The sequence below is a fragment of the Marasmius oreades genome, chromosome 2 (assembly GCF_018924745.1).
Source record: "Marasmius oreades isolate 03SP1 chromosome 2, whole genome shotgun sequence".
NCBI classification, from domain to species: Eukaryota; Fungi; Basidiomycota; class Agaricomycetes; order Agaricales; family Marasmiaceae; genus Marasmius; species Marasmius oreades.
In genome coordinates this window covers 584,991-611,198 of record NC_057324.1, presented here as the reverse complement: position 1 = coordinate 611,198, position 26,208 = coordinate 584,991, and the positions used below count along the sequence as shown (strand labels likewise).

The 26,208-nt window shown below is 46.4% G+C and overlaps 12 protein-coding genes across 12 annotated transcripts; 7 read left to right on the top strand and 5 right to left on the bottom strand.

The window, feature by feature from the left end:
• Positions 1–988: 988 nt before the first annotated feature.
• Positions 989–5,432, bottom strand: E1B28_003785 (uncharacterized protein; the record flags this gene model as incomplete). The annotated part of the gene is made up of 25 exons (XM_043148219.1): positions 989–1,434; positions 1,487–1,561; positions 1,624–1,722; positions 1,784–1,825; positions 1,885–2,024; positions 2,073–2,153; positions 2,221–2,240; positions 2,307–2,837; positions 2,886–3,011; positions 3,070–3,096; positions 3,158–3,548; positions 3,616–3,716; positions 3,765–3,776; positions 3,831–3,904; positions 3,967–4,029; positions 4,084–4,154; positions 4,206–4,445; positions 4,501–4,582; positions 4,639–4,667; positions 4,727–4,844; positions 4,902–4,932; positions 4,993–4,999; positions 5,055–5,131; positions 5,189–5,259; positions 5,324–5,432. 25 exons carry the CDS (start codon positions 5,430–5,432, stop codon positions 989–991), a joined length of 3,063 nt encoding a protein of 1,020 aa, XP_043012811.1.
• A 339-nt stretch (positions 5,433–5,771) lies between these two features.
• Positions 5,772–6,052, bottom strand: E1B28_003784 (uncharacterized protein; the record flags this gene model as incomplete). Its single annotated transcript, XM_043148218.1, has 2 exons — positions 5,772–5,867; positions 5,918–6,052. The coding sequence occupies 2 exons, from the start codon at positions 6,050–6,052 to the stop codon at positions 5,772–5,774; spliced, it is 231 nt and encodes a 76-aa protein (XP_043012810.1).
• A 1,419-nt stretch (positions 6,053–7,471) lies between these two features.
• E1B28_003783 (uncharacterized protein) lies at positions 7,472–7,939 on the top strand (the record flags this gene model as incomplete). Its single annotated transcript, XM_043148217.1, has 1 exon — positions 7,472–7,939. The coding sequence occupies one exon, from the start codon at positions 7,472–7,474 to the stop codon at positions 7,937–7,939; it is 468 nt and encodes a 155-aa protein (XP_043012809.1).
• A 79-nt stretch (positions 7,940–8,018) lies between these two features.
• On the top strand, positions 8,019–8,348 carry E1B28_003782 (uncharacterized protein; the record flags this gene model as incomplete). Its single annotated transcript, XM_043148216.1, has 1 exon — positions 8,019–8,348. One exon carries the CDS (start codon positions 8,019–8,021, stop codon positions 8,346–8,348), a length of 330 nt encoding a protein of 109 aa, XP_043012808.1.
• A 295-nt stretch (positions 8,349–8,643) lies between these two features.
• Positions 8,644–9,194, top strand: E1B28_003781 (uncharacterized protein; the record flags this gene model as incomplete). The annotated part of the gene is made up of 4 exons (XM_043148215.1): positions 8,644–8,782; positions 8,850–8,985; positions 9,047–9,107; positions 9,174–9,194. 4 exons carry the CDS (start codon positions 8,644–8,646, stop codon positions 9,192–9,194), a joined length of 357 nt encoding a protein of 118 aa, XP_043012807.1.
• Positions 9,195–10,347: 1,153 nt separating this feature from the next.
• Positions 10,348–11,616, top strand: E1B28_003780 (uncharacterized protein). The gene is made up of 8 exons (XM_043148214.1): positions 10,348–10,392; positions 10,452–10,504; positions 10,569–10,580; positions 10,630–10,708; positions 10,758–10,884; positions 10,945–11,016; positions 11,076–11,257; positions 11,314–11,616. The coding sequence occupies exons 1-8, from the start codon at positions 10,369–10,371 to the stop codon at positions 11,491–11,493; spliced, it is 729 nt and encodes a 242-aa protein (XP_043012806.1). The 5' UTR covers positions 10,348–10,368; the 3' UTR covers positions 11,494–11,616.
• A 759-nt stretch (positions 11,617–12,375) lies between these two features.
• E1B28_003779 (uncharacterized protein) lies at positions 12,376–12,744 on the bottom strand (the record flags this gene model as incomplete). Its single annotated transcript, XM_043148213.1, has 3 exons — positions 12,376–12,416; positions 12,486–12,584; positions 12,654–12,744. The coding sequence occupies 3 exons, from the start codon at positions 12,742–12,744 to the stop codon at positions 12,376–12,378; spliced, it is 231 nt and encodes a 76-aa protein (XP_043012805.1).
• A 1,387-nt stretch (positions 12,745–14,131) lies between these two features.
• E1B28_003778 (uncharacterized protein) lies at positions 14,132–14,482 on the top strand (the record flags this gene model as incomplete). The annotated part of the gene is made up of 3 exons (XM_043148212.1): positions 14,132–14,219; positions 14,279–14,371; positions 14,442–14,482. The coding sequence occupies 3 exons, from the start codon at positions 14,132–14,134 to the stop codon at positions 14,480–14,482; spliced, it is 222 nt and encodes a 73-aa protein (XP_043012804.1).
• Positions 14,483–16,258: 1,776 nt separating this feature from the next.
• On the top strand, positions 16,259–16,624 carry E1B28_003777 (uncharacterized protein; the record flags this gene model as incomplete). Its single annotated transcript, XM_043148211.1, has 3 exons — positions 16,259–16,349; positions 16,416–16,514; positions 16,584–16,624. 3 exons carry the CDS (start codon positions 16,259–16,261, stop codon positions 16,622–16,624), a joined length of 231 nt encoding a protein of 76 aa, XP_043012803.1.
• A 1,869-nt stretch (positions 16,625–18,493) lies between these two features.
• Positions 18,494–19,452, bottom strand: E1B28_003776 (uncharacterized protein). The gene is made up of 2 exons (XM_043148210.1): positions 19,010–19,452; positions 18,494–18,951 (listed from the first exon to the last, which is right to left on the bottom strand). The coding sequence occupies exons 1-2, from the start codon at positions 19,102–19,104 to the stop codon at positions 18,771–18,773; spliced, it is 276 nt and encodes a 91-aa protein (XP_043012802.1). The 5' UTR covers positions 19,105–19,452; the 3' UTR covers positions 18,494–18,770.
• A 1,003-nt stretch (positions 19,453–20,455) lies between these two features.
• E1B28_003775 (uncharacterized protein) lies at positions 20,456–21,255 on the top strand (the record flags this gene model as incomplete). The annotated part of the gene is made up of 5 exons (XM_043148209.1): positions 20,456–20,497; positions 20,857–20,864; positions 20,917–20,927; positions 20,977–20,992; positions 21,045–21,255. The coding sequence occupies 5 exons, from the start codon at positions 20,456–20,458 to the stop codon at positions 21,253–21,255; spliced, it is 288 nt and encodes a 95-aa protein (XP_043012801.1).
• Positions 21,256–24,247: 2,992 nt separating this feature from the next.
• E1B28_003774 (uncharacterized protein) lies at positions 24,248–26,062 on the bottom strand (the record flags this gene model as incomplete). Its single annotated transcript, XM_043148208.1, has 5 exons — positions 24,248–24,685; positions 24,742–25,396; positions 25,468–25,589; positions 25,644–25,887; positions 25,938–26,062. The coding sequence occupies 5 exons, from the start codon at positions 26,060–26,062 to the stop codon at positions 24,248–24,250; spliced, it is 1,584 nt and encodes a 527-aa protein (XP_043012800.1).
• Positions 26,063–26,208: the final 146 nt, after the last annotated feature.

Here is a 26,208-nt window from a genome sequence, read left to right as displayed (position 1 = left end):
AGATATGCTTCCAATGCTTCCAAATCCTCAACATTGTCCAAAGGTTCCCAAGTTTTGTCACCATCTGCCCAGGAAACCCAGAATTCCAATATACCAACCTTGCGATGGTGCTTGGTAATCTTCAGGACATGGATTTGTCAAAATACTGAAATTTACATGTTTTAACTATATTTAGGGCACATTTTGACACTGTGAGTCATATCTGCCACTCCAGAATCATAATTTCAATGAGTGGGAATGTTTTTGTGACATTTGACATCACTGGTGGGTCATATGAATTGCTCAGATCCAGATTTGAGCTCAAATCTAGAAATATATATGAACTACTGTAACCCCCTGTATATATCTGTCACAAAAAATCTATAAAATCACCAAGTATGGTTAAAAGCCTTATTTAGTAGTGTACTTCAGATCCCCAATGTCTGAAGTTGATTGGATAAGGACTTGGCTCACAATGGTTCTGTCATTGTTTAGTCAAAAAAAGGGGGGGAAAAGGGAAAAAGTGAAAAGATTCAGTGTTAACAAACTCTGCATGAGCTGAAGGCCTAATATTGCATCTGTTAGAGCTTGGGGAGTGTCTATAGAGCATATAATAATAAGGGAAGAAAGGGATTTTGGTAGGAGTGTCACCTTGTGTGGACATGTGCTTACATTGATCCGTATTCCCAATTAAGGAATTGGTGCCTGATTCGGACAAGACATGTGAGAATTGCCATATTTCCCTTAGTTGTGCACACCTTGCCCTCAAACTCATAAGAGAGCTCAATGAGATGGTAAGGTACATTTTCATTACTATACATATCATAGGAAAGTTACTAATTATCGTGCTAGGACGCCGCCGTCCGGCTTCCCCGTGTGTCCGGCTTCCCGGTCCGAGACAGTAGGTGCATTTTTTTCTCGTGGCTCTATCGCTCAATGTCCCAAACTGAATTTGTTCAGTAATTTGGATTCAAGAAATAAACAGAAGTCAACGTATTTACTACATAGGTTAACCCCTCAATTCATTCCAGCCAGGTGCTTCGACAACCTCAACCTTCGCTTTCTTACTCGACGATAGCACACCTCTCTTCTTCAACTCCAGCTTGCCAAACTTCGCACCGCCTTTATTCAACGCCCAAAGCGTCAACAACACCTCATTCGTCCCATGATGATTCAAGATACCCTCGGGGATAGGGTAGCTCGTCTGTGGTCCCAATCCGGAAATAAACCTCCCAAACTGCCAACCGTTGACGAAGAGCAACGAGCGGTAGGGTTTATTGACGGCCTCGGTGTTGTTCGTTAGGGAGAATTCGAAGGAGAGAGGAATATCAGCGTTATGAGGGAGGTTGAGGTCAAACGTGGTGCGATATACAGTTACCCCAGGGGAAGAGATTCCGGTGGTTGGAGAGCATGATTGGTTCCAAGAAGAGGCATCGTAACCAGGGAGGTGAGCACCTTGGACAAGCTTTAGCGTCGAAGTTATACACTGAGTTCAATTCAGCCCTACCTTCACGCTCAAACCACCAACCACCTTCATTGTACGGACCTCGAATCCTATCTGGCGCGTTTTCACCTCCGATATCTGTAAGGCGTGTATTGGTTGGCTTGAACTTCGCATCATTCGAGAATGAAAACACAACGTACTTCCAGCTACCTTCCACTCCGTAAAGTCCTTGTTGTCTGCAGACAGCAACTTATACCCTCGAATACCCCTGGGCGTTTTATGTTCGTCATTGACATTGTCTGATAAATCAATATCCAATCAGGAACTTGACCATCATTAAAAACGAGAAGCTGCACGCACAGTCTTGGTTCATACCCGTGGAATCATGAATCAGAGTAATCACTAGTGGAACCCAGTGACCAGGTTAAACCACAGAAGAAGAAATACGAAAGCGAACGTACCGTTTTCTTCCTTCAACCATTCCGGCTGGAAGGTGAAATTGACCGAGAGGAGATCGACACCATCTTGGCTATGGGAAGATCCTTGACCGGAACCGAGGAAATCGGAGTTCAACCAGGCGGAATAAGCAAATGAAAAGCCTCTGCAAACGGAGATAAATACTAGAATGGAGGAGAGCGAGGTCTCATACCCTTGAATTGACAACTGAACGCCGGTAGCGTTTCCAGTAAAGCGGCCACGCCATACCCAGTCACCAGCATGGAAACCGTACCTGAAAGCAGAGCATCAACATCGTTCGAAGAGGATGAGAAACAGAATGAAGCGGAGGATAGTCTCACTCAGGTCCGTACAACACACTCTAGATTGGAGAAAAACAAAAGTCAGATCCTCACAAAGATTCCAAGACAAAGCCAACTCAACAAACCTTGCCGCTCAACATCTTCAACGGCCTCTTCGTCTCAGTCTTATCCGCCACAACCCATTCCCCATCGATTTCATCGAAATTTTCTCCCAGTTCCGGTAACGAATCCGCACAGGCCCATTCCAACTCTTCCAATACCGGTAACTTCGCCGTTTTCAAGTTTTCTGGCGGGTTGAGAACCCCTTTCAGTGTTCCCAACTCTGTCTCCTTCACCTTGACCGGGTTCCCATTCCAGGTAACAGCCTTGAAAGACGTGGGGGCAAAAATTTCGACGGTGGTAGGTTCCGTTGCGTTGGTATCACCGACGAGATCGAGGGTGCTTCCCTTCACAGATGCGGAGCGCACGAGGTACGGGCCGGTAAGAAGTACGGAGGGTGTGTCTGGGCTAAGGTCATACGAGACGTTATTGTCATTGCGTCCTTCCAGTCTAGGAGCCCATAATCCATATGCGGTTTCTTTGTCGAGGACAATGACGCGCTTGGAGTCAAAGGTGAAGATAGATACACCAGAGGTAGTTCCAGATAGTTTGACCGTCTAATGGAGGGGTAAGAGGAGGAATGACAAAAGTGAAACAGCACGAACTTGATCTCCAGCGGTGGCTGTGACGCTGGTAGAACCAACATGGGCAACTCTTTGATTGGAAGTCGACGCCAGAACAGAGATTTCCACATGCTGCCCCTTGAACGCGTAGAGCACGATGGTATCCACCTATCGAGAGTCGTCACATAAAGAGCAGCGCCAGATAGAGTCTCTTTGAAGAACACACCTCGTCGTATGTACCCCAGGTCAGGACCTAAACAGAATCGAGCTTCTCCTCAATAACGTGCGCGGGCAGAAACTATGGAAAATCTCACCTCAGCACTTGAGTACTCCAAAGTACTCTTCCCGAACGGATAATTCGAAACTAAAATCTTACTCTCTCTCCCTTTCAACGTCACATTCGGTATCTCAACTTCCTTCTCCCCTTCGTCACCTGCAACCAACGTCGAATTGACCTTCAAACTAAACACCGTATCGCTCGTCTTTTGATTCGTGTTCTGCCTCACGAAATAAAAGTTGGCTTTAGTCTTCGGCGAATGGAGGTGCGTAGTGTAGGTGTCAGACGAGTTGGTGTGTAGGGCCGTAGCGTTTCCGATACGTCCGACGAGGAGGTAATCGGGTGAGGCGTGGAGGAAGAGAGATTGGAGTTTGATCTCGTGGAATTTCGGAGTGAGGAGGCGATCTTCACTGATAGCGGCGCCATAGCTAGGGAAGTAGGAGATGAGATTGACATCGACATCCAAACAAATGATTAAGAGTCGAATAGACATACTCATAACTCGAATAGATCGTGTGCGTGTGCATATTACCCCAGTTTGTTCCTCCGTAAGTCATGTAGAGGTTTTGTAGAGCGGCACCTGCGGCGTAGTTATTCTAGTGACAGTCAGGTCGATCGTTATCCTGAAATGATGAAATAAATACCTTGTAGTAAACCTAGGATAGCCAGGTGAGAAAGTGGAGAGAAAAAGGACGAGGAACACCACCTACATTCGCAAACTGTTCGTTGATTAACGCGTAACACATGTCATATCCTGGACCTGACCAGTACGAGAAAGCTCCACCTATTAAAAGTACCATTGCATATCAATAGACGAACGCGAAAGGAAGATGAGACCGCAGGTACCTTGCCATTCAAATAGAGCTAATGGTTCGGCAGGGTTCCATCGTTGATGACTCGCGTCATGTTCTGGCGAAAAAGACCCGTTGGCTTCCCTCAACATTTAATACGGCCTTAACTTACGAGTTGAGAGCTCAGTCCACACCTCCGGCCTATCGCAATCGAAGCCTAGCGGGTATCCATCCCATCCGTACCTAAGTTTCTCGCGTCAGAACATAGAGAGAGGGAGAACTTCCACCACCCACAAATCAACCTTCCCCAGTCCCTTCTGGGCAAACATCCCTCCCGCATTCTTATCATTATGAACGGTGGGGATTTTTGTAAGGCCATGAGCTCGGTAGGTATCGATGATGTCTTGCATATGTTCGCTTAACCCTGGAATACGAAGACCAGCGGACGTAGAATACTCGTTTTCGCTTTGAACGGCAATGAGAGGTCCATCAGGGTATTGATAGGGCGCACTCTCTTCTGAGAATTTTCGGATGCTGAAAAGGTATGAATATCAGAGGAAAGGAGGGAAGCTATCGGATAAGAACGTACTAAGGTTCCCAAGCTTCTTTATAATCACTAGCATTCGTCCTCGCCAATCCCGCTTGGTTAGATGCCCAGCTCGGAATTCCACCTTAACATTCCCGTCAGACACACGCGAAAATAGAGGACGGAGAAGATGGACCTTACCGCCAGCGGATTCTGCGTTGATGTATGGCCTGTTACAGAAGCGCGTTCGATGATCGTTAACCACGGAAGCTATTAGTTGCAGACTTGCCCAGGCCTTGCGATGACTAGTAACCCAACCTCCTTTGCTACTTCATAGAAAGCTGCAACGTCATTGTGCACCGTAAACTCCACAGTTCGGTTGTTGGGTGCGATAAGCCCCCAATGCACTGTACCGCGCACCAAGTAAATACGAAATCGTGCATGAGGTAGGGGAGAACACGTACGGTATATGGATACACCATTGAAGCCTCCTGCCTGAGCATTCGTAAACGAGTTAGAAAGGAACTTGAAGTTTCAAAGCTTTCAGATACTGGCCTTGAATCTACCAAATTGTTGTCAGTACTTGTTAACCTGGAAAGAACAGATTGGAGACGTACTTTTGTAATACATCTCGCCAAAGCTCAGGAGCCGGAAGCCTGAATGGGTGGAACTCGCCGGAGAAAAACAGAACGCGCTGCAAGCAGTATCAATAACCAAGAGAACTGTTGCGAACAAGAGACGCGGTACGTGCCTTTCCATCAAGCAACAACGAATGTTGGTCAAAGGTGACCGACGCGTTAGATTTACCGCTGTAAAAGTTTACTGTGCAACGCGTCAAGGAGCGTCACTACAAGTACACCAGCCCAAATCAATTAGAGGAACGTACGATCTCCTTCGGGGAAAATATACTTGCTACTTTCGTCTTGCGTCGATTGCGCGTTGATCCGGGCGAGCAACTGCGAAAGCTGGAGGAGCCCGAAAAGCTTAAACTTCATAGTTTGGCAGGTAAGAGAAGAGAGAAATATGGGAAATAATCGGGGTTCTTTTATACGGGATGCGGGTGTCCAAGGGTGGGTGGGCCATATGACGAGGCGTACCACGAGGGTCCTCGTAGTCTGTTCCTCGGTATGTCAATATACTTACACCAAACGTCGAGGTGCCTTGACGAGAGTACCGAATCAAGAAACAAAAGGGACATAAATTCCAAGGATTACGCACCCAAGTAACATCAAGCTTCCGAGACCGACTGAAGGACGATTAAGTCTTCCACAGTGAGCACACTGGCGATCACATACAGCCGGCCCCCTCCCACCGCATCACCTCCCGTTAAGACTTCAATACACGGTCTGCCATATATATCCGCCATATACCCCTGGGCCCGGGCCCTTGGCACGTTTCTGGGCGAGCTTCAGGTCAGCCCCGTTCACAGTCTGAAAAACATATCAGATTTACTCATAGAAACGAAATTGAATTCGAATACCTTGTGACTATTGCCGTAAACACATATCAATACAGGCCCAAGGGGATGATGGGGGCTTAAAGTGGGTTCAATTTGGCGTTTCGCACTCGTTGTACCCCATGACGATTTCGAACTCGGGATACCTTTTGAAATCATGTTTGTGAGCTTGTTACGCTTGCTCGTGGAAATGTGAAAAACGCAGAAATTTGACTGCCAACGAATCCTCGAACCAAGTCCAAATCTTCATGGGATAACGTTGTGCTACTGAGATAGAGGTGTGTATGGTGAGTTCAAATGTGACGCTGAATAGCTCAACTCGGCGTACATGATTCGCGCCCCCTAGAACGACTACATGGCCAGATTTCTGAACCGCTTTGAGGCGAATTTGCAGTGAGTCTGACAGTTTTCTGTATCAAGTGAAGTACAGCTTTAATATTAAATTCCTCTATCTCGAGCTAGCAACACACCAATAACACTCGCGAAGAGAGTTTGAGAAGGAAGAAGAAGCGTGGTAAGGGGAGTGGGCCCACTGAATCGTCAGAGTTGAGCAAGGTCGGCGAAGAAAGTAGTGACAGAGCTTCTTTAACTGTGCGAATTTCTTTCCCTTTTTATTTCGCGGAGAAGATAACGCCGACTTTGTCGCAGTGACGTTCCTTGTTCTCAGTCACTCTCTTCAACGCGTTTTTTCCGAGTCCCGACCTTTCGCTTTAAGGTAAATTCCAACCTTTCTCGTTCCTTTGCAGGGCGGCTGTCTAACCATAGAATAACTTCAATAAGCGCACTCACATCCATCGTGACCTCGAAGACGCAGACAAATACAGTCTCGAGGCTGAACGTGAACGTCTCTCAACCCGCCGTTCAATAATTGAAACATAAAGCTTTAACTCATTGAAGCTTCTGGATCCATCAGATCCCGAAACGAAGGGAGTGGGCACATTACATCTTAATATGCTCCTCGGTTTCGTGGTCGCAAGAGACGGTAGTGCTGCTGAAGGTTGTAGAGGGGATTTTGTAGAAGAAAACATACAAAAAACAGACCAGGATGGATGGAAGTAGTTTTCTACACAGTAAGTTCCTATTTATTCATGCATTCCTCAGATGGTGAGCTATTCCTTCCCTCCAGGCCAAAAAGATCTTTCTGAAATGAAAATGAACATTCGTTTCGTGGATACAAGATGTCGTGACCTCGGACTCGTACCTGCCAGTAACCCCCCGCTAGCCCACACGCAACAATGTTTGTAGAGATAGAAGAAACGGAAGGAGGCGAAGGTCAAGACTATGACCATAACACAAGCTGAGAAGGAGGTCTGGATCCAGGAAGATGATTATCGGTTGGCACAGAGGGACTGTATGGCATTGGAACCTACGAGGGTGGTCTTGAGAACGCAGCTGCTCTGCCCATGACCCTGGTGTCCACTCCTCCATACACACCTGCACCTTCGATTGCCAACACTTATATGGACGAAACACGGGTCGTATTCTCAAGAATATTCGACAACAATAGGTACCACGAGGCTCTTATCATCATCGAACGAAAGCCTTCAAAGGTCAAGTGGTAGACGACTTAGTTTTGGTATGAGTATCTCTCCGCCAATACCGGACCCACACTCGCATCCATCGTACCCTTCATCTCCTGCTATCACGCCTCCATGCCATAACCACAATAGATCGAACTCGCAAAATTTAACCTCGGGTTTATTCCACTTCGCTTCGACTGGAGGCATAAGTTCGGAATTCCGCGAGCGCGAGTTTGTGAGCGGTAGAAGGCCTAGTATGCCTACTCTCTCATTGATTTGGGATACGACTTGCGAAGGTTCATCTTCACAAACTCCTCCTACGGTATCGTCACCTCAATCGTCTATGGTGACGTTTATAGCCGCCACCACTGAGCCTTTGGCTGACACGCTCAATGAGAAAACCAGTGGGCGAGCAAGCATGACTGTGAGCTCTCTTGGGAGTTCGTCTTCTAGCCGTAGGAAGAAGGAGCTGGAGAGCGAAAAGGAGAAAGATAAAGCAAAGAAGGAGAGGGAGAAGGCTAAATGAAAGGAGAAGGAGAAGGAATCAGAAAAAGGCAAAGAGCGGGAAAAGGAGGAGAAAGACAAGAAGGGAAGGTCGAAGCATAATGACATCCCTCGTTCATAGATTTTTGGTGCCGAGTCCATGGGTCATCCCTCCCGCCATGGGTGTCATACTTTTACAGCTTGGACGTTCAGCGTCGTGTATTGATCGAGGACTCGATATTCGACAATGTGAACGTGCACTGGTTCTGCCACTTTTGGATTATGGGCCATTGCCGATGCAGGGATGGAATTTGCGTCCCGTTCCCATCCCCGTCCCACCCCTGCTAGCGCTGTTCCCTACCGTTCGGAGAGATGGGTTACGGAAAATAAACGTACAAAAAACCAGAACCGAGTCGATTGTATCTGGTGGAAGCCGACAATCAGATCGTTAGTAAGATACGCCCGGGTGGACGCACACCAGCCTGCTCAAAGCGAGGTCCCCATCACTACCTGTCCCCAGATCCTTCTCTCAATTATGTACAGCGGTGTGTTAATGGATAGCCTGTTGCGTGCTCCCTCTAACAGAACCATTTGAACTCGGCTGTAGGCTGTAACCGTCGCAATAAGTACGATTCCGGAGAATCTGGGCGCTGAGTTTGGGCCTCGTCTGAGGAGGCCCGGATCTCCGTCCAGGTATAAAAGCCCCTCGTCGGATTGTTCAGTATCATACAACACGATCTATCTGTCATGAAATCGTTCTCGCTTTCCTCTCTACTTCTCCCTGTTGCTCTCGGTCTGGTTCTTGCAGAACAGGCCAATGCTATCTGCCCCGGCTACAACTACGGGATTGGCAACGTCCAACACCTTGCAGATGGTGGTGATCGCTGTGCGTCGACTTTTCTCCCGCCAGAGTTATGTTTACTCACCCAAGTGTGGGTATCTTTTGTTTCTAGGGACCATCTACGACACCAACTGCGGTCCTGTTGACAGTCTCGTGACGGACCAGAACCCTTGTACCCAGGGTGTCTTTGAGTGTAGCCCACCACCAATTAAGTTTGTGGAGTATACGAATAGGTTCACTGGGCTGAGGTATGACAAAGTTCATGTTCATTGCATCGTGTAGACGCTAATAGGACTTAACCACTGCCAGATACGCGTGTCGACCGGACTCAAACTCGGGCTCCTGCGGTGGGGATGTTATCTCGGTTTGTGTAAGTGAATGGTCTTTTGTTGCGCTGGTCCAGGAGCACTCAAGCTCTCGTTTTTTTGAAATTTAGTGCCGCAATGACGGAAACTGAAGGATTTGGCGAGTCTGAGACACGCCAGTGGGAGAGGTGTGGCAAATGAATGCAACGACAACCTGAGCCTGTAGTTTGCAATCTTGTGTGGAATCATTTATACAAGTACACCAACCCATATCAACGAAAGGAACAACGTACGATCTCTTTCGGGGGAAAATATACTTGCTACTTTCGCCTTGTGTCCATTGCACGTCGATCCGGGCGAGCAACTGTAAAAGCTGAAGGAGCCCGAAAGCTTGAACTTCATAGTTTGGCAGGTAAGAGAAGGAGAGAAAAATATTGGAAAAATATGGGGAATAATTGGGGTTCTTTTATGCTCAACGCGGGTGCCCACTGAGGGTGCCACTGCCAGCCTCTATAGACGAGGCGTATCACGAGGGTCCTCATGATATTTTTCTCGGTATGTGAATACTATACTTACACCAAACGTCGAGAGTGCCGAATCAAAAGACCAAAGGGACATAGATTCCAAAGGTAACGCACCCAAGTAACATCAAGCTGCCGAGACCGACTGAGGGACGATTGTGAGCATACCCGCGATCACAGTAGTACTACATCCGGCCCCCTCCCCCCGCATCACCTCCCATAGGACTTCATCCAATGACAATACACGGTCCGCCGTCATGATATACCCCTTGGCACGGTTCTGCCAGTGGGAGAGCTTTCCTGACTCCAGGTTGGCAGTTCTCATCCTCCGGTCTGAAAACATATCAGATTTACTCATAGAACGAAATTGAATTCGAATACCTTGTGACCATCACCGTAGTAATGGAACGCATATGCACTAGCACAGGTCCAAGGGGATGATGGAGACTTAGAATGGGATGTTTTGTTGGCGTTTCGCATCAGCAGCTCAGGATAACTTGTTCGGAATTCATATTTGTGAGCTTGTTACGCTTGCGCTTCGAACTGTGAAAAGCGCAGAAATTTGACTCCTGAATCTACTGCCTACGAATCCTCGAACCAAGTCCAGATCTCCACAGTGAGATAACTAATTTGTGAGGCTACTGTGAGTTCCAATGTGAGAAGTGCAGCTTTGACCGAGCAGAATGACGCACACACATGTGATGAGCAAAATTTGCACGTGTAAAGAATGAGACTACCACTGACGTCACCACGAGGCTTAATCACACGGCAGTTGAAGTGCAGTGCCTTTCTTCCTCAAACCACCATGTCTTCCCCACATTCTGTTCACGTAGGTCCTTGTGAAGAGCCTCTACGAAGGCGATCGTTCTTACTTAGGGTTCTTTGCAGGTTACTGGACTCAGCGCTTCTACCGCAGAGAGCCAACTTCATGATTTTTTCACGTACGTCACGGTGTCTCACTCGTCCTTGAACGCTGTCGCTAACGATCCTCTCCGATCCTTCCAGATTCTGTGGAAAGTCAGTGCTTTGTTTACAAACTCAACCGCTCTCTCATTTTCCTATGCAGGATCATCTCGATTGATCACAAAGGACCTGAAGCTACGATTCATTTTGAGAAGCCTTCTGCTGCCAACACCGCTCTCATGGTGCGTTACTTGAAAGTGTAAAAAGCCCTCTAACTGAAAGTGAACATAGCTGAACGGTGGAACCTTGGAAGGCGCAACTCTGACCGTTACCTCCGAGGTCGAGCATCAAGACGAACCTAAAGACGACCATGATCACGCCGAGCCCATCAGCCAGTCCGATAAGCCAAGAGCAGGAAGTGCGTAACATTCTAGCAATGCACGCGTTTGCGATCCCTAACTTCAATGTTTCGGCTTAGTCGCTGCAGAGTACCTCGCAAGAGGCTATATGCTGTCAGACAACATCCTTAAGCGAGCTATCGAACTCGATAGTGAGTGACATCATCGTTATCGTTATCGTTCTTTTCCGACTCGGCAACTTGCGATATAGACAATCGCGGTATCTCGAAACGCTTTCTTTCTTATATCCAAAACATCGACAGTGGCCTGGGTAGCCGCACGTTAGGTCCTGATCAAACGATCTCTGGAAAGCTTCAGGAAACTGTTGGAGCTGCTACTCAGCAGGCCAAGTCCATCGACGAACAGAAAGGGTTCTCTAAAACCGCTAGTGACGTAGGTTTCCTTCCACTGATGTCTAAGCTTTTGATGTCTCAACGGCGTTTTACCAGTATTATACTAGGGCTCTCTCGTCTGCGATGGGCCAGAAAGTTCGTGAATTTTACACCACGACCTCTAAGCAGGTTCTCGACATTCATGAGGAGGCTAAACGGATAGCTGCGAGCACCCCGAATGAGGGTGCTGGTGGATCTGGTGCTACGACTGCTGCGGACACCAAGGCCAAGGCTTGAGGAAGGTTCTGGATCAGTTTCCGATTTCGTGTCCGTCTCTCCCATAAACGTTTACACAATCTGTACTTATACGAATGGACATAATAAGTGTATTACAGACCAATTTTATCATACATCTTCGGATCATAACTTTATCGCGCATTCCGAAACAACCGAATATCGGGTTTACCCAGACGCCACGGATCCGGAGGCATACACCCATCAACGCCAAGTCCTGTGTGCTCACAACGGGCATGGACTTGGCCGAACACTGCATACATCGCGTGTGTGCTATCCAGATGCTCTGGTGTGTTCATCTTATTGTGAGAAAAAAAAACAACCTGAAAGTATGTAACTCAAATATTTCTGTCTTTCCCTTCCACCCGTCGGAGCTTCACTTTCAGCTCCGCAAGTGTTAGTACTCTCCGTCTTTTCACTGTTCATTTGTCATACTGATTGCTTGTTTCCTTCCTGGTTACCCTGATCCAAGCCCAGAAATAGTCGTACCCTCCTGTAACGAGCTGAGTGAATTGCAGTCGCCGTAGATGGTAGCTCCGACATTGAGTAAGTTTTGTCTGCGGGTCGCTAAGCGGGCTAGAGCTTTACCCGTTCGGCTATGAGGGAAGGTGTATTTCTGCGGGTCGATGCGAGAAAATTTCAAATTTCACCCTCAGGACGGGAACGTTTTCGTACGTTTGAATCCATTTTACCTTCAAGCAAGCAGCTCACGATCACGACACGTTCAGGGGGGGGGGGGGGGCAGTCGATAGGAAACGCAACATATATCTGGTTTTCGGATAACTACAAACAGCAATAATATCAATACTATCAAATTTCAACAACGATTCATGGATTCCATTCCATGGCTTGGCAATCCCGGGCATTTATTACTATGCTCGATATCTATGGGACGCAGGTCAACTTGCCATTACGATCGACACAAGCTGGAGAAGGATACGGCCAACATAAGTGAGTTTCCTGTACTTTTCGATAAAAACGGACTTGCGACTTACTCCCAGAAAGCACTGTGGAAGTGTCCGAAGGGCCAGAGTAGAATTTGCAGCTACTTCCAGCATGGTGGTCATTGTTGTTGGGTGGACCGCAAGCAGAGACTAGAACGGTTGTATAGTCAGCGTCAACCGTCGTTATTCGACGCGACTATGAATCTCCTGAGTCCTCACCTGGGTCGGTAGCAATCAAGACACCACCCATAGCTTGTCCGACGAAAAGGACGGCGAGAGTAGAGATGATGGTAGCAGATTTGAAGAACATGATAATAGTTGTTGTTGAGGCAAGTGTTTGGTGCGGAATATTGGCTCGGTAGGTCCTCTTTTTATACATTTTCGCTTCCTCCTACGGACCTGTTAGTACTTACAGGATGTAAAAGTCGATTCGTAAAACCGCTTCGTGGGGGTGTGGAGTATCTATATCAGCCACAGCCAAGCGCTCGCTCGCTCCAACTTTCATTGTCTCAAACGAGAATGCTGATTTCTCGTCCATTGATACACGGGAAGTAGAGTCGATTTATTTCGACGCCTTCATATAAACGTACTCCAAAGTCTATACCTAAATAGACGAGGTGAACAATTTTCCTGCATGGGATCTGCAAGATAGTATCCAAAGGCGAGGACTCAGGAATCATTCCCTGCCGCCCTCGCAACCCGCCATCTCGTGGTTAAATAAGACTCTCCTCGATTTGGAAGACCCATTATCATGGCTGGTTCGTAAAATTTGAATGATACAGATCTTGAGAATTCCAACATTCCTGATGTTTGAAGAATGTCCTTAGGTCCACGAGTACAAACATCTTGAAGAACCTTGTGGGAGGTTTCACACTCGGACGCGTAGTGAGCTTATACCTCTGGTTACTGCATAATCAGATGGGAATGAAAATGAACATAAGACGTTATTAATCTTTGGAAAGCTATTGAAATAGAGACGCGATGAATTGTAGTATGTTATTGAGATCAAACACATACAACCACAACTGATAGTCTTCCCGTGTTCAGTTTTCAGAGGTGGAGTCGCTCTTGTAGAAACAGGGTGGCCCATTTCACGACAAACCTAGATCCCAATCAACGGCAAAAGTGGGAGTTGGCCGTGACCCTGGCATAGTATGATAATAGCCAGTTGATCTGTCGGCAAGATCTGGAGACCCAAGAGAGAAACGCCACTATACCAGCCGAATTTCAATCGCGATGGATTCTTCGAGGTCTGTGTTTGACGAACTAGCCGTAACGGGTGTTCCCAATAATTCAACCGAGATTTGTCAAAGTGTTGTGTACTGATGGTGGATTTCGAGGGCAAGAGATGATCCCTTCCCTGCCTTTGATACTTTCTTGTAACAATCTCGTGAAAGAGGATTGTCCTTTGGAGTCCTAGGGTGCATAATACGTATGTTTATATGAAGGCGTCGAATGGAGTACTTCCCGTGTATCAATGGACGAGGAATCGTCATCTTCATTTGAGACAATGATAGGAGCGAGCGAGCGGTTTTGCTCCGGCTGATACTGAGTCACACGCCCCGAAGCTGTTTGAAATCGATTTTACATCCTGTTTGAAGAAAGGCCTCGGAGCAGGAGCCGTGATAACGTATAAAAAGAGGACCTACCGAGCCAATATTCCTCACCAAACACTCGACTCAACAACTACTATTATCATGTTCTTCAAATCTGCTACCATCATCTCTACTCTCGCCGTCCTCTTCGTCGGCCAAGCTATGGGTAGTGCCTTGATTGCCGGCCCAGGTGAGGAGGTTCAACGTTGCGTTGAATAACGAGGGCTGACGCTGACTATACAACTCTAGTCTCTGCCTGCGGTCCGCCCAACAACGGTGACCACCATGCTGGAAGTAGCTGCAAATTCTACTCTTCGGACAGTTCCAGTGTGATTTCTGGCAGTAAGTTTCAACGTTCCATAGTCATCAACTAGTACAGAAACTCACCTATGTTACCTGTATCCTTCTCCAGCTTGCGTCGTTCGCGATGGAACGTTGACCTGCGTCGCGTAGATATCGAACATAGTGCAGATTCCTAAGCAAAGAATCGAATCCGTGAATCGCCGTTGATTGTGTCTGTAGTTAACCGAAAACCCAGATATATATTGCTTCCGAATATGAAATTGCGTAGGATTTATTACGTCGTCGGTATGCAAGACGTGGAAATTGAAAAAGACCTCCCTTCATGGATCTTGGCCGAAAATAACCTAGAGGTACTGACCGCGAAAGCTCTTGACGAACTCGAGCAGGCGTTCGACTACTTGCAAGGGACGGCAGGCGGACCACAGGTCCACAATGTATGGTCCGTCAGGCGAGTTTGAGGCACAGAAGAAATTAAAGCAGGAAGTCTAAAATAAGAATGTTGCGGATTGTAGCATATGATGACGGTTCGTGAGTAGGTTGTTGGATGACCTGCCCTAAACAAAGATAAACGTGTCGTGTCACTCGCTTCTTTTTTCCTTTCCCAAGCATCGCACTATCATAGACTTAAAATTACCCTGATTTCTTCACTTGCTTGAAGAAGGGCTGTATGCCGTTATACTATTTGCGGGCTTGAATATCAGCACGCTACTACTACTGTACGCGTATGTAGGGAGGCGACGTAACGGATAACGGCGGGGTTGTCCTGTCGTTAAAATACCGTTATGTAACGGATAACGGAGGGTCTGTCGCTGGCGGGAGACCGTTACATGAGTCATGTACTACAGTCCTGCGAGAATGTGGCACTGGGATTGCCATACAAATGGGGCATTGTCGCTACAATCAGCGACCGTAACGGCTAACAGTGCCATTGTCGCCTGCAAAGATCCAAAATTGCCGGGTAACGGTCGATTTGTTGTCGCCTCCCTACATACGCGTACAGTAGTGGAAATATGATTTACGAACAGCCCGCCGAAACTCTCCTGGGTCTGCCAGATCTTGCCGACAGATCGACCGGCTATTATCATATATGCCAGGGTCACGGCGGCACACCCAACACCCACTTTTGCCGTTGATTGGGATCTAGGTTTCAACTGAAATGGGCCACTATTTCTACAAGAGCGACTCCACCTCTGAAAATTGAACAAGGGAAGACTACCAGCTGTGGTTGTATGTGTTTCATCTCAATAACATACTGCAATTCATCGCATCTCTATTTCAATCTCTCTCCAATGATCAACGTCTTATGTTCATTTTCATTCCCATCTGATTATGCAGTAACCAGAGATATAAGCTCACTACGCGTCCGAGCGTGAAACCCTTCCGTCACAAGGTTCTTCAAAGTGTTTGTACTCGTAGACCTAAGGGCCATTCTTCAAATATCAGGAATGTTGGAATTCTCAAGGTCTGTATCATTCAAATTTTATGAACCAGTCATAATGGGTGTTCCCAATCGAGGAGAGTTTATTTGTCCGGGATTGGACAAAGTGAGGGAACCACGAGATGGCGGGTTTCGAGGGCGGCAGTGAATTTTGATACTATCTTGCAGATCCCATGAAGGAGAATTGTCCACCTCGTCTATTCAGGTATAGACTTTGGAGTATGTTTATATGAAGGCGTCGAAATAAATCGAGTACTTCCCGTGTATCAATAGACGAGAAATCAGCATCCTCATTCGAGACAACTTGATTGGAGCGAGCGAGCGCTTTGCTGTGGCTGATACTCCGCACCCCACGAAGCGGTTTACGAATCGACTTTTACATCCTGTAAGTACTAAAAGGTCCGTAGGAGGAAGCGAAAATGTATAAAAAGAGGACCTACCGAGCCAATATTCCGCACCAAACACTCGACTCAACAACAACTATTATCATGTTCTTCAAATCTACTACCATCATCTCTACTCTCGCTGCCCTCTTCGTCGGCCAAGCTATGGGTGGTGTCTTGATTGCTACCGACCCAGGTGAGAACTCAGGAGATTCAACGTCGCGTTGAATGACGACGGTTGACGGTGACTATACAACTCTAGTCTCTGCTTGCGGCCCGCCAAACAACAATGACCACCATGCTGGAAGTAGCTGCAAATTCTACTCTGGCCCTTCGGACACTTCCACTGTGCTTTCTGGCAGTAAGTTGCACGTCCGTTTTTATCAAAAAGTACAGGAAACTCATCTATGTTGCCCGTATCCTTCTCCAGCTTGTGTCGATCGCAATGGCAAGTTGACCTGCGTCCCATAGATATCGAGCACAGTAATAAATGCCCGGGATTGCTAAGCCATGGAATCGAGTCCATGAATCGTTGTTGAAATTTGATAGTATTGATATTATTGCTGTTTGTAAAATTGTAGTTAGCCGGCGAAAACCCAGATATATGTTTGCAGTTTCATCGCAAGGTATTGACTGCCTTCCCCCTCCCCCCCCAGAAAGGCGTCATGAGCTGCTTGCAAGTTCAAATGGATTCAAACTCAAGATAGAGTTCCCATCCTGAGTGTGAAAGATTGACTCTCAACAGTTTCTGCCTGCGGTCCACCCAACAACAGCAACAACCATGAGGCTGGAGCTGCAAATTCCACTCTGGCCCTTTAGATAGTTCCCGTGTGCTTTCTGGCAATAAGTTGCACATTCTATAGCTATTAAACAGTGCAGAAGCTCACCTATGTTGTCCATGTTCCATCGGTTCTCCAGCTTGCGTCAATCGCGACGGTAAGTTGACCTGCGTCCCGTAAATAGTGTACAGTCCAAGTCCCATTTCTAAGCATGCGAAGGAGACCGTTTACCAGTTTGTGTCTTGCTTTTCGCAGCCGAATGTTTTTGCAATTTTCTATGATGTAATATCGCCACTGCGTCGGGTGGTTAATTTGGTGGTGGGCATACGGCCCTTATCTATGACTTCGCTTAATCCGGTAAATTAATGATAACCGGGCAAAACCCGCGCCCAAAATCTGTGTCTTTCTTCCACCGTCAACGGATTATTCCTCTCCACTGCACTCTCACTCCCTTGTCAAAATTTCAGGCATCTTTCTTCATGACCATCACAAGATAGTTACAGGGCCGGATTCCTCAATCTCGAAAAACTGTGGTCATTAAGCCTCAACCACCTTTCTGGCCCTGGTGAATTGATATTTTCTTGTAAATATCTCTCTGTAACTTTGAGGATAATGTTTATATTAGTTTATCTACACCATGCCGAAGACTATCGAGGGAAGGTACAAAGTGTAATAAAGCTCGCAAGCCCGTCTCATTTCTGGCGTGCGTTTTCGGTTAGATCATGGGATAGATTCAGATTAAGCGAAGTCATAGATAAGGGCCGTATGCCCACCACCATGGTTATTGAGGCTCCGTCAAAACGGACCAGGGGATGCGGTTTTTGTAGGATTTGGAATGACGTCACCGCCTGCAGAAGTACAGCTCTGACCGAGCGGAAAGACAAGTTCGTCACCCGTGACCATCAGTCACCGGTCGCCAAACAAGGGCGGCCGCTCTTCGGCTTGGCCTCGATATGTCTTCGAGACGGAAACAAATGCGATATCACGGGCACGTGTCGAGATGATGGGAAGGAGGAAGGATATTATAGCGTGTAGTGAGGCCTGGAACATGCGTAAAAATGTTCCGGGATTTGTATACGGTCAAATAACGTTGAAAGGGGCGCGTAGCGCCCCACGAAATTTAGGGAAAAACTCGAAAACAAATAAAGTGAGAGAGAGAAAAGCTCACTTTCTATCACACATGACTAGGCCGGGCCCTTGGGATACAGCGGGGGGAGTGTATGTCTCGAGAACAGGCATGAAGATGAGAGTTGAGATGGAAGTTTGGCGAGAAACCTGGGTTGACGTTCAATACAAGTTGTGTACGTACTCGCGCCCATTTCATGCACAAGCGGCTACAGCGGCATTGCTGTCTTTCGCTCACAGTATATCTGCTGGTACTTTGTCTTTTTGGCTCTTCGTGTCCCTGGATGAAGTGCTTCAGACTCGTCTGAAAGACAAATCAAGCCGTAAGAAAGACAAGGCCCGACAAGATTCCGAGCACTGGACCGCCCGCCGCCCTTCCCACTCATTCTTCTCACATGTCCGCATTTGGTAACCTGTACAAATTCACTGACGAAAAGAGTGTAGCAAAGAATTGTATTAGCCTCTTGCTATGAGACCATGTACTCTTACTGTACTGACAAGATATTACTTTTATTGTATGTAAAGGCAAGAAGACAAGAAAAAAACGTCAACAAGGGACTGTGCTTCCTTTCCCTCTGTTGAAACTCCACTCCAATCGTTGAATCTGCTCGTTTACAGGTCCTCCGTTGCTGTTTGAGGAGAGTGAGGGCGTGTTGGGTAACGTTTGCGGAATTCCTTAGCCTGATGATAACAATGTGGTTGTTTGAGCTAAACTACATGAGTAACACGAAGTAAAAACGTACCCAGGCAACGAGTTCACCTTTGCGAATAATGCGACTCCCTGTTGAGGCACTGTGCTGCTCTGGACTATCCAGATGACCCAGCCACTCTTCGCAACGTAGCTGCACATCTTCCGGAACTAAGTTCTTCGTAGCACTAGGGATTTGTGAGGATCTGTTATTCAGTGTTGGTTACGGAACGACTCCGAAAGGTAAAAGGGAGGACAACGTACATTTGGGACCTCTTGATTGTATCCCCACCGGCTCCCGAAAACTCACATTCCTTCCCTTGTTCTTGAGCAACGGCACCCCCAGACGATCCCGTCATTCGCGTGACCCATGCCAATAGGTGAGAGATTTTATGGTGAAATAGTAGGAATCCGGCCAAAGCGATCGCAAAACTTGCAAAAAGACAGCACCAGCTGCCATAGAGATGAGTGGTACATGGGAGAGTAGCGCTGGCAGCCACGTCGTTGTCGGTATTACTGGCGGAGGTGAATGTTTCATAATTTGAGGGTTCGGGTATTCTTGAGATATTCGGAGGTTGATTAGATGAGCGGATTGTGCAGGGCAGTAGCGACGAAATTGAAAGGAAGCATAATATAATGCCTGGTTCGTCGTCGCTGGAGGCGACGACGACGATTAACGAAAAAAACGTGTTTCCTCGGTGTTTGAGCCAAACATGGCCAAACAAGGGCAACGGCAGACAGCCAGAAAGACAGCGGCTATCACGCGTCACAATTAAGCGGGGATGCCGGTTACGGAACCGTGACATCCCTGTCTTCTCTCAGAGAGAAGTGGGGCTGCAATCGAAAAGAAAGACGACAGTCACAGGGTGACTTTCCGTGACTGCAGTGACGGTTTCCCGAACTGAGTTGCAGCCGGTAACGCCGTCAACAGATGACGCGGCCTGCCCAGCGATACGACACACGACACGCGACACAACGCACGGAACCAAACGACGGACGCTTTTCTCTTCATCGTTGGAGGGAACGGCAGGGAACGAAGAGGGAAAGGGAGCATGGGAAACTCACGGCAGCTGAGACTCGTTGGTGACGGCTGATGCGGTGAGTGGGGAATCTGACTTGGGATGACACGGGAGGGGTGACATTACTTTTCAAAGTTGGAAGTCAGGAAGAAAGTGGGGGTTCGACACGAAAGGTGAGTGAAAAGGCCTGTTTTTATTCTGAACAGCTGATTGATTTCCATAGTATGTAAATCAGCACGCGCCGTTTTGGACGCGTACCGGCTTCACACTCGAAGCTTGAACTGGTGCATGACTGTGACCGTGTTATGACATGCCTCTGCTCGCCGTAAACGTCGTTTTGCCTGGAGCCGTTCGTCTTTTTCCCGCCCTCAACCATCTTTCTTGTTTCTCGCCCCCGCGAAAAATATCTTGAAGCCCTTCCAAACTGAAAAAAAGACTTTTAGGCACGTGCAGGACATTTACTTACAGCAGCCTGAGACTAACCATGCGCCCTTGACAGACCTGCCAGCTCACTGCAACTCACCGCTACCTTCTCAACCTCCCTCCCACATTGTCGTCGCTTCCTGCCTACGTCGTTCACAGTCTGCTACGCGCAGCTGTACGCCATGACTTGCTTTCGTGCAATCATGCCTCTGGGCACTTGAATCTGTTTCAGTGCGCCTCCACAAGCGTACTCATACTACAACCATCAATGACTGCATACAAGATGCTCAAATACCAAATCATACCAAAAGTGGGTGTTTGCTGCTGGTTATTTGCTACTCAATGTTCCTTGTTTATAATTCACGGTTCCCCATTTCTTTGTCGTTCCTTATTCGTCGTCGTTTGCTGTTTCAATCAGGCTGCTCAACATGGGATACATCTGGAGGCGGTTCAACCTCTCCAAGGGTGCGACTGCTGGAAGGTGTATTCCATTTGTTAGCTGTTCTCTGTGCTCTGTTTCTTGTTCATTGTTTTGGCGAATGCATGACACCTCATGTACTTATTTTGCCTCGCTCAGCTGCTTCTCTTACGTTTGACATGCTACAGGCTTATATTTTATGTCTGAGTACTGGTGCCCGCTCTCAAATGCTTTCTGATTTCTAAATTTAGTGGCCATGGTTTAACGAGACTTGTACGTCTCATCACTCGCTATTCGATCAACTGATTTAGGGTGTGCAGGGGTAAGACAATTTTCAGTCAAATACCTGCATGCTAAATCCGATCTTTTAGACCCCTCTCATTCTCTGTGAATGTCACCAAATGCCACTGTGCCTCATACTCCAGCATAAGGGACTTAGGTTGGTTACGTCTGATTATCAGACCAAAAACCGAGACTTCATGATGGAGGTAGAAAATGATATGGAGTGCGAACAGGAGACTCTAGGTGAGGAAGCTGGCAAAGATGCAGAGAATGACATAAATGAGGAAGGCAATGAAGACGAAGAGGCATCTGATGGTGATGAAGATGATCCAATGGATGGAACTACAGCCGCTAATAACGCTGTGTAACACCACTAAATATGGCTAGCAAACACACCTCAAGCATGAAGTGCGCAAACCAAAACCACACCAAGAAGAGTATACACAAGTGTAAGGGGTGGAGGTCGGTATTCTTAAGGCTTTAGTTTGCACTAAGAGGCACTAAGAAAGAGAGAATATAGGGATATTCGGTTTTTAAGGTTCAATCAAGTTTCTATTCCTTCTTATCAAATGACAAGACAAAACACTAATTCAATATTTCAACAATAAGGATTCAACAAAGCTTTTCTCAAGACTTCGCGAAGTTCAAGTTCAAGTTCAAATTTTCCGATCAAGTCCAAATGCAATTCCAATTCAATATAAGTCCAAATTGACTTCAAAATCCAAGTTCAATTCCAATAACAATCCAATCAAATCCAAATTGCAATAGGTCCAAATCAATCCAAACACAAACACAGAACACCAAACTTCGACGAAGTGAGGGGCAAAGGTAAAATCCTTGAGCTAGTCCTAGTAGGTGAACTGCGTCTCCGCTCATAGGCTGCTGGGGGAAAATTCCTGCTACCCTCCCTCCTTATATACACTTTTCGAAATAAAAATAATAAAAGTCCAAGATATGTAGTAAACTTGAGAATAATAATAAAATCCTTTTCAGTCGAACAGAAACTCGCCTAATCAGGCATAATACAAGAGGTTGTGCCAGAAACCATGAATAAAATAATAAGCCAAGAATCCCCTGTCTGTATCCACGTTACGATGACAGAGCCTAGACTTCCCGAGGTCTCTAAGTTGCCCACATATCCTTGGAAACATATCTCCTATGTCACCCTTGTCCTGTTGTCCTCTAAATAAGGAAAAGAACCAGTCGCCGCTCATGACATATTTCCTGTGTTCCTGTCTTCGGTAACAACTGTCATGTCAACCTCGCAAGGTCTAGATTTCCTTTGTTTTCGGAACATTGTAATCCTTTCCTTTTTCCTATGACTTCATGGGAGCCAGATATTTCTATCCTAGATCCGCATGTAGGGCCTTTGTCTGATATATCCTTCGTTAATTCCTTTAAGTCCGAGTTGTCCAACAATACTTCGTGAAGTCAAAGTAAAGTGTTCAATAAATTCCCTATGTTCGCCCCAAGCATTCCGCAAGTAAGACGAGGCCTTCTATTCAAAATACGAAGGTTTTTAAGAGGCTGCTTCTTGAGGTTTCTACTGTTTTCGAAACCTCGCGAAGTCTCTCATCTTTCTAATTCCGTACTTTTCGTACTGCTAAAGTCTCACGTAGAGGCTTGTGCTTTGACTAGTAATTCGGGCTCACCCTAGTCCTACATTCCCTTATTTTATAACTCAAATGTTATTAAAATGATTAAAAATATGCATTTTAGGGTCAAATCCGATTTTCAGCACGATACCGCAGCCAAATCTGAAGACACAGACAACATGCTCAAGCCTGAGGTCAAGGCAATCCTCAAATCTGCATCCAAGGGAGTTAGTGAAGGCACAGATGCTGCTTATCGGGGGTAGTTATTTTTCCATCTATACCCCGGGGCACTGCTAAATATGTTTGCAGTCTGATGAAACAGTGCACCAAGTTTGTTAGAGAAAATGGATGGATCGCTCACCATGAAAATTTTTTCCGGCAAGAACCTCATTCAGAATCGCCTGAAATGATCGTCTCGTGGATTCTATCAGAGTATGGCTGTCTTTCTCATCGTAAAAAGGACCTTGGTTTCTGACTATTTTCAAAGGTGCGACTCGTACAATTTAGATGGCTCAGTTAAGCCTCCAGATGAAGAGCGCAGCACATATGCCCATGCTCAAAAGATGCGTGCTGCTGCCACCTTCGGTTTTGGTAGACTTCATGGGCTTGGAAATCGGCCGTGGGAGCGCAGCGAAGTGACTGGGAAGATGCTTGGAAACCCATCTGTCTCCCAACAGGTATCCCTCTATATGATTAGTTTGCGGCGTAGAAAGGTGAGCAACAGGTACAATGTAATCTCCCATTGTTTACTGATAATTTTATGCAGGCTCAAGCAGGAGAGACACCCACTAGTGCACATGCTGTGACTGCTGTGAGTACATTTTGTGCTTGGAGCTGGGATGCATACTCTAACAGCATCAATGCGCCCCAGGACCTAATGGGACAATTGTATGATTTCAATGTTAGACCGGAAAACCGCATGATCAAGCAATATGCACCTGGCAAGCGTATAAAGGATGATTCAGATGCTGAAACGTGGGCAGGTGGTCATTTAAGACGGCTTCTCCACTGTGCTTACACTATTGCATTTGCGTGTCTTTTACGGGTTGATGAAGTCCTCAAGATACAAACTCACGACGTTGAAAAATTAGAGAAAGATGGCGAAGTTATCTTGAAGTTGACTCTTCCATTCCGCAAAACTGATCAGTTTGGAGGTGAGTTCTAGTCTATTATCATCCATCAAGGTTGTCTCTGATTCTTGCTCCTCTCCTTGTAGACATTCAACCTTTCTATCTCCAGGAGTTACCTGAGGAAATGCGACATCTTTGTCCTGTTCGAGCGTGGGCGGATTGGCTGGCTGCCAGTGAAATCAAGGATGGTTATATTTTTCGCCGAATCGACAAGAACGATCGCGTGGTTGGTGGTCAGAACAAACCAATGGTATGTTCTTCAAACAACCGAGACAATGTTACTCATGAATTGTGATGCTACAGACCTCCGCTCAATTCCTTGAAGGATTTCGCAACAACCTACTTGACATCGGAGTGGATCCTGCTCCATATGGTACTCATTCTTTCCGGCGCGGTGGTTGTCAGTGGTTATCAGTTGATCTTCGCTGGCCAATTCGAAAAATCTGTGAGTGGGGGGGATGGAGTATGGAGTTCACGCACTTGACAATTGTCAAGTATCTCATTTCATGGAATGACGACCCCATGCATCCGCGTGTGGACTTCTTCAATATGAAAAAGAAACCCACTATTAAATGTTGGTCATGCGGCAGAAGCTGCGAGTGCTTTGGTAGATAAATAATGTGCTATAATAATACTTAGAACGTTATATAATTTGTGTCTGGATGCTGCGTATATAAATATGTAATGTCATCTTCGACCTCAATTGTGTCCGAGTTGTAAGCCGTTGCTTCTCTTTCTCTTTCACTACTCAAACCACTTCTGATAACCTCTTCCTCATCCGTAGCCTTGTTATTGGGAAGCATCCATGGTAGGAATTGAACAGGAACCCATACTTCTACTTCATGTAAGGCTGTATCTTCATTGAACGCCAACTCCGGTGTTCCCATCTTGAGTCTCTGAAGAAAATCTTCAATCCCAAAAACAATTCGGATGTAAGCCATGTTCGAACAAGGGTATTTCTCTTCTTTGCGTTTTTTCGGGAATGACAAAAACTGTACTTTGTGCCATGGAGTGTACATCATGGAAGGCATCCTGGGGTTACCTGTATCCAGTTCACTATAGATAAGAAAAGGCTATATTGACCTTCATGAGTAAAAAACAAATTGAGATATGCAGGAGAAAAACAAACCAAACAGAGCATTTGAATAATCACCCCCGTCCACAACTTCTTGCTCAAATATTGGACAATTGTGTCTTCATTCCAATGTAGATACGTCATGCAAAAGTCTCGCACCATCGGAATTGAAACTTCCTTGGGAACAAGGGCGACAGCATTGCCAGGCCGAGACTCTTCGTCCAAACTGTCAACTGAGAATCCATGTTTGATGAATGAGTACGCCTCCAGTGCAGCTGGCGTAGGCGTCATCGCCTTATAATGGTCAATCCTTGTATAAGATGGCAGTCGTGCTGGGTAGAGATATCCGGAAAGAGCATTCAATGGTGAAAAGGCATGTATTCGCGATGCTATGGCTGGATGTCGGGAGGAGAGTCTGCTGGTGGAATTGGTTTCGAGTTCGAACTTGACTCCTTTCTTCCATCCACCCAGTTTATCTAGCGTCAGTTTTGGATCAGACTTATACCAGGCTACTAGTGTTTCCCCAAATCCACAGTGGGCCAGCTCCAGTGCTGTTTTTATGCTGCATCCACGAAGCCCTTCTGCGTAACTGTTTCCGGAAAGAGTCGCGATAAGAAGTAGTCCAGTGTGATCTGCATCGAGATGTTTTCGAACGTCGGAGAAATGATAAGCTTGAACAAATATACGCTTAGTATTCTTGGTTTTTTCCCTGTCCAGGTATTGTAAGATGAAAATTACAGTGAGTGTTGTTAGATAACATGGAGATAAAGTAGCACACACTTGTCATATCTCAGTACTTGATCAACACCATGGACAATCATGTCGCTGTCGTCTGAAATTACAGCATCAACAATCCCTTGTTGTGAAAGCGCTGCTAGCTGTACATCTGCCTCTCCTGGGCCCTGTAATAAAATATTTCAACCAAAAATCATTACGGAGTCGTGAAAGCCCATTACATTCAGAATATAACCACCAACAGCTTGAATGAGCTGTCGAGCTGTGCTGTAAGTTGCAATGTTCTTGTTGATAACTTTCTTTCCTGATTTGACTTTAAAATTACGGTGGCCGTCGAATACGAACAATAGTATAGCTGGAATGTTTGTATATGGAAGGATAGATGCAAGAAGGGAGCCTACAATGCCGTCAGTATGAAAGCGTTCCCGCTTAGATGAGGCAGCAATCACTGAATCCAGTAAGTTACTGACTCGGATTTTCAGTTGAGTAGCAGTGCAAATGAGGGGAGGACATACTTTGCATCAATTCCCAGAACAGGCTGCCGACCGTTGAGACGAATGCTTTCTTCAACAGCCCAGTCAATCAAAGACTTCGTTTGCGCTACAGGTTTGCACTCTGCCCAGAGTCCTTTCACACCCATGATTGAAAGAGTAAAATGAATATGTCAGTAACAACACTACAGGGGCTCTAAGCTGGAATGTTTCACCTCCTATCGGAAACATACAGCTAACAATAAAATTACGAGATATACTAAAGTAGGTCTTCGGATGTACTAATATCCCTTAG

What these genes read in the sequence shown, in the direction of transcription:
- E1B28_003776 (XM_043148210.1), bottom strand. Translation starts at nt 19,104, where the DNA reads ATGACGGGATCGTCTGGGGGTGCCGTTGCTCAAGAACAAGGGAAGGAA. An exon ending in ACAATCAAGAGGTCCCAAAT is followed by an intron (nt 18,952 to 19,009) that starts GTACGTTGTCCT and finishes ACTGAATAACAG; the next exon opens with ATCCTCACAAATCCCTAGTG.
- E1B28_003780 (XM_043148214.1), top strand. Translation starts at nt 10,369, where the DNA reads ATGTCTTCCCCACATTCTGTTCAC. An exon ending in CGATAAGCCAAGAGCAGGAA is followed by an intron (nt 10,885 to 10,944) that starts GTGCGTAACATT and finishes GTTTCGGCTTAG; the next exon opens with TCGCTGCAGAGTACCTCGCA. An exon ending in GCGAGCTATCGAACTCGATA is followed by an intron (nt 11,017 to 11,075) that starts GTGAGTGACATC and finishes CTTGCGATATAG; the next exon opens with ACAATCGCGGTATCTCGAAA.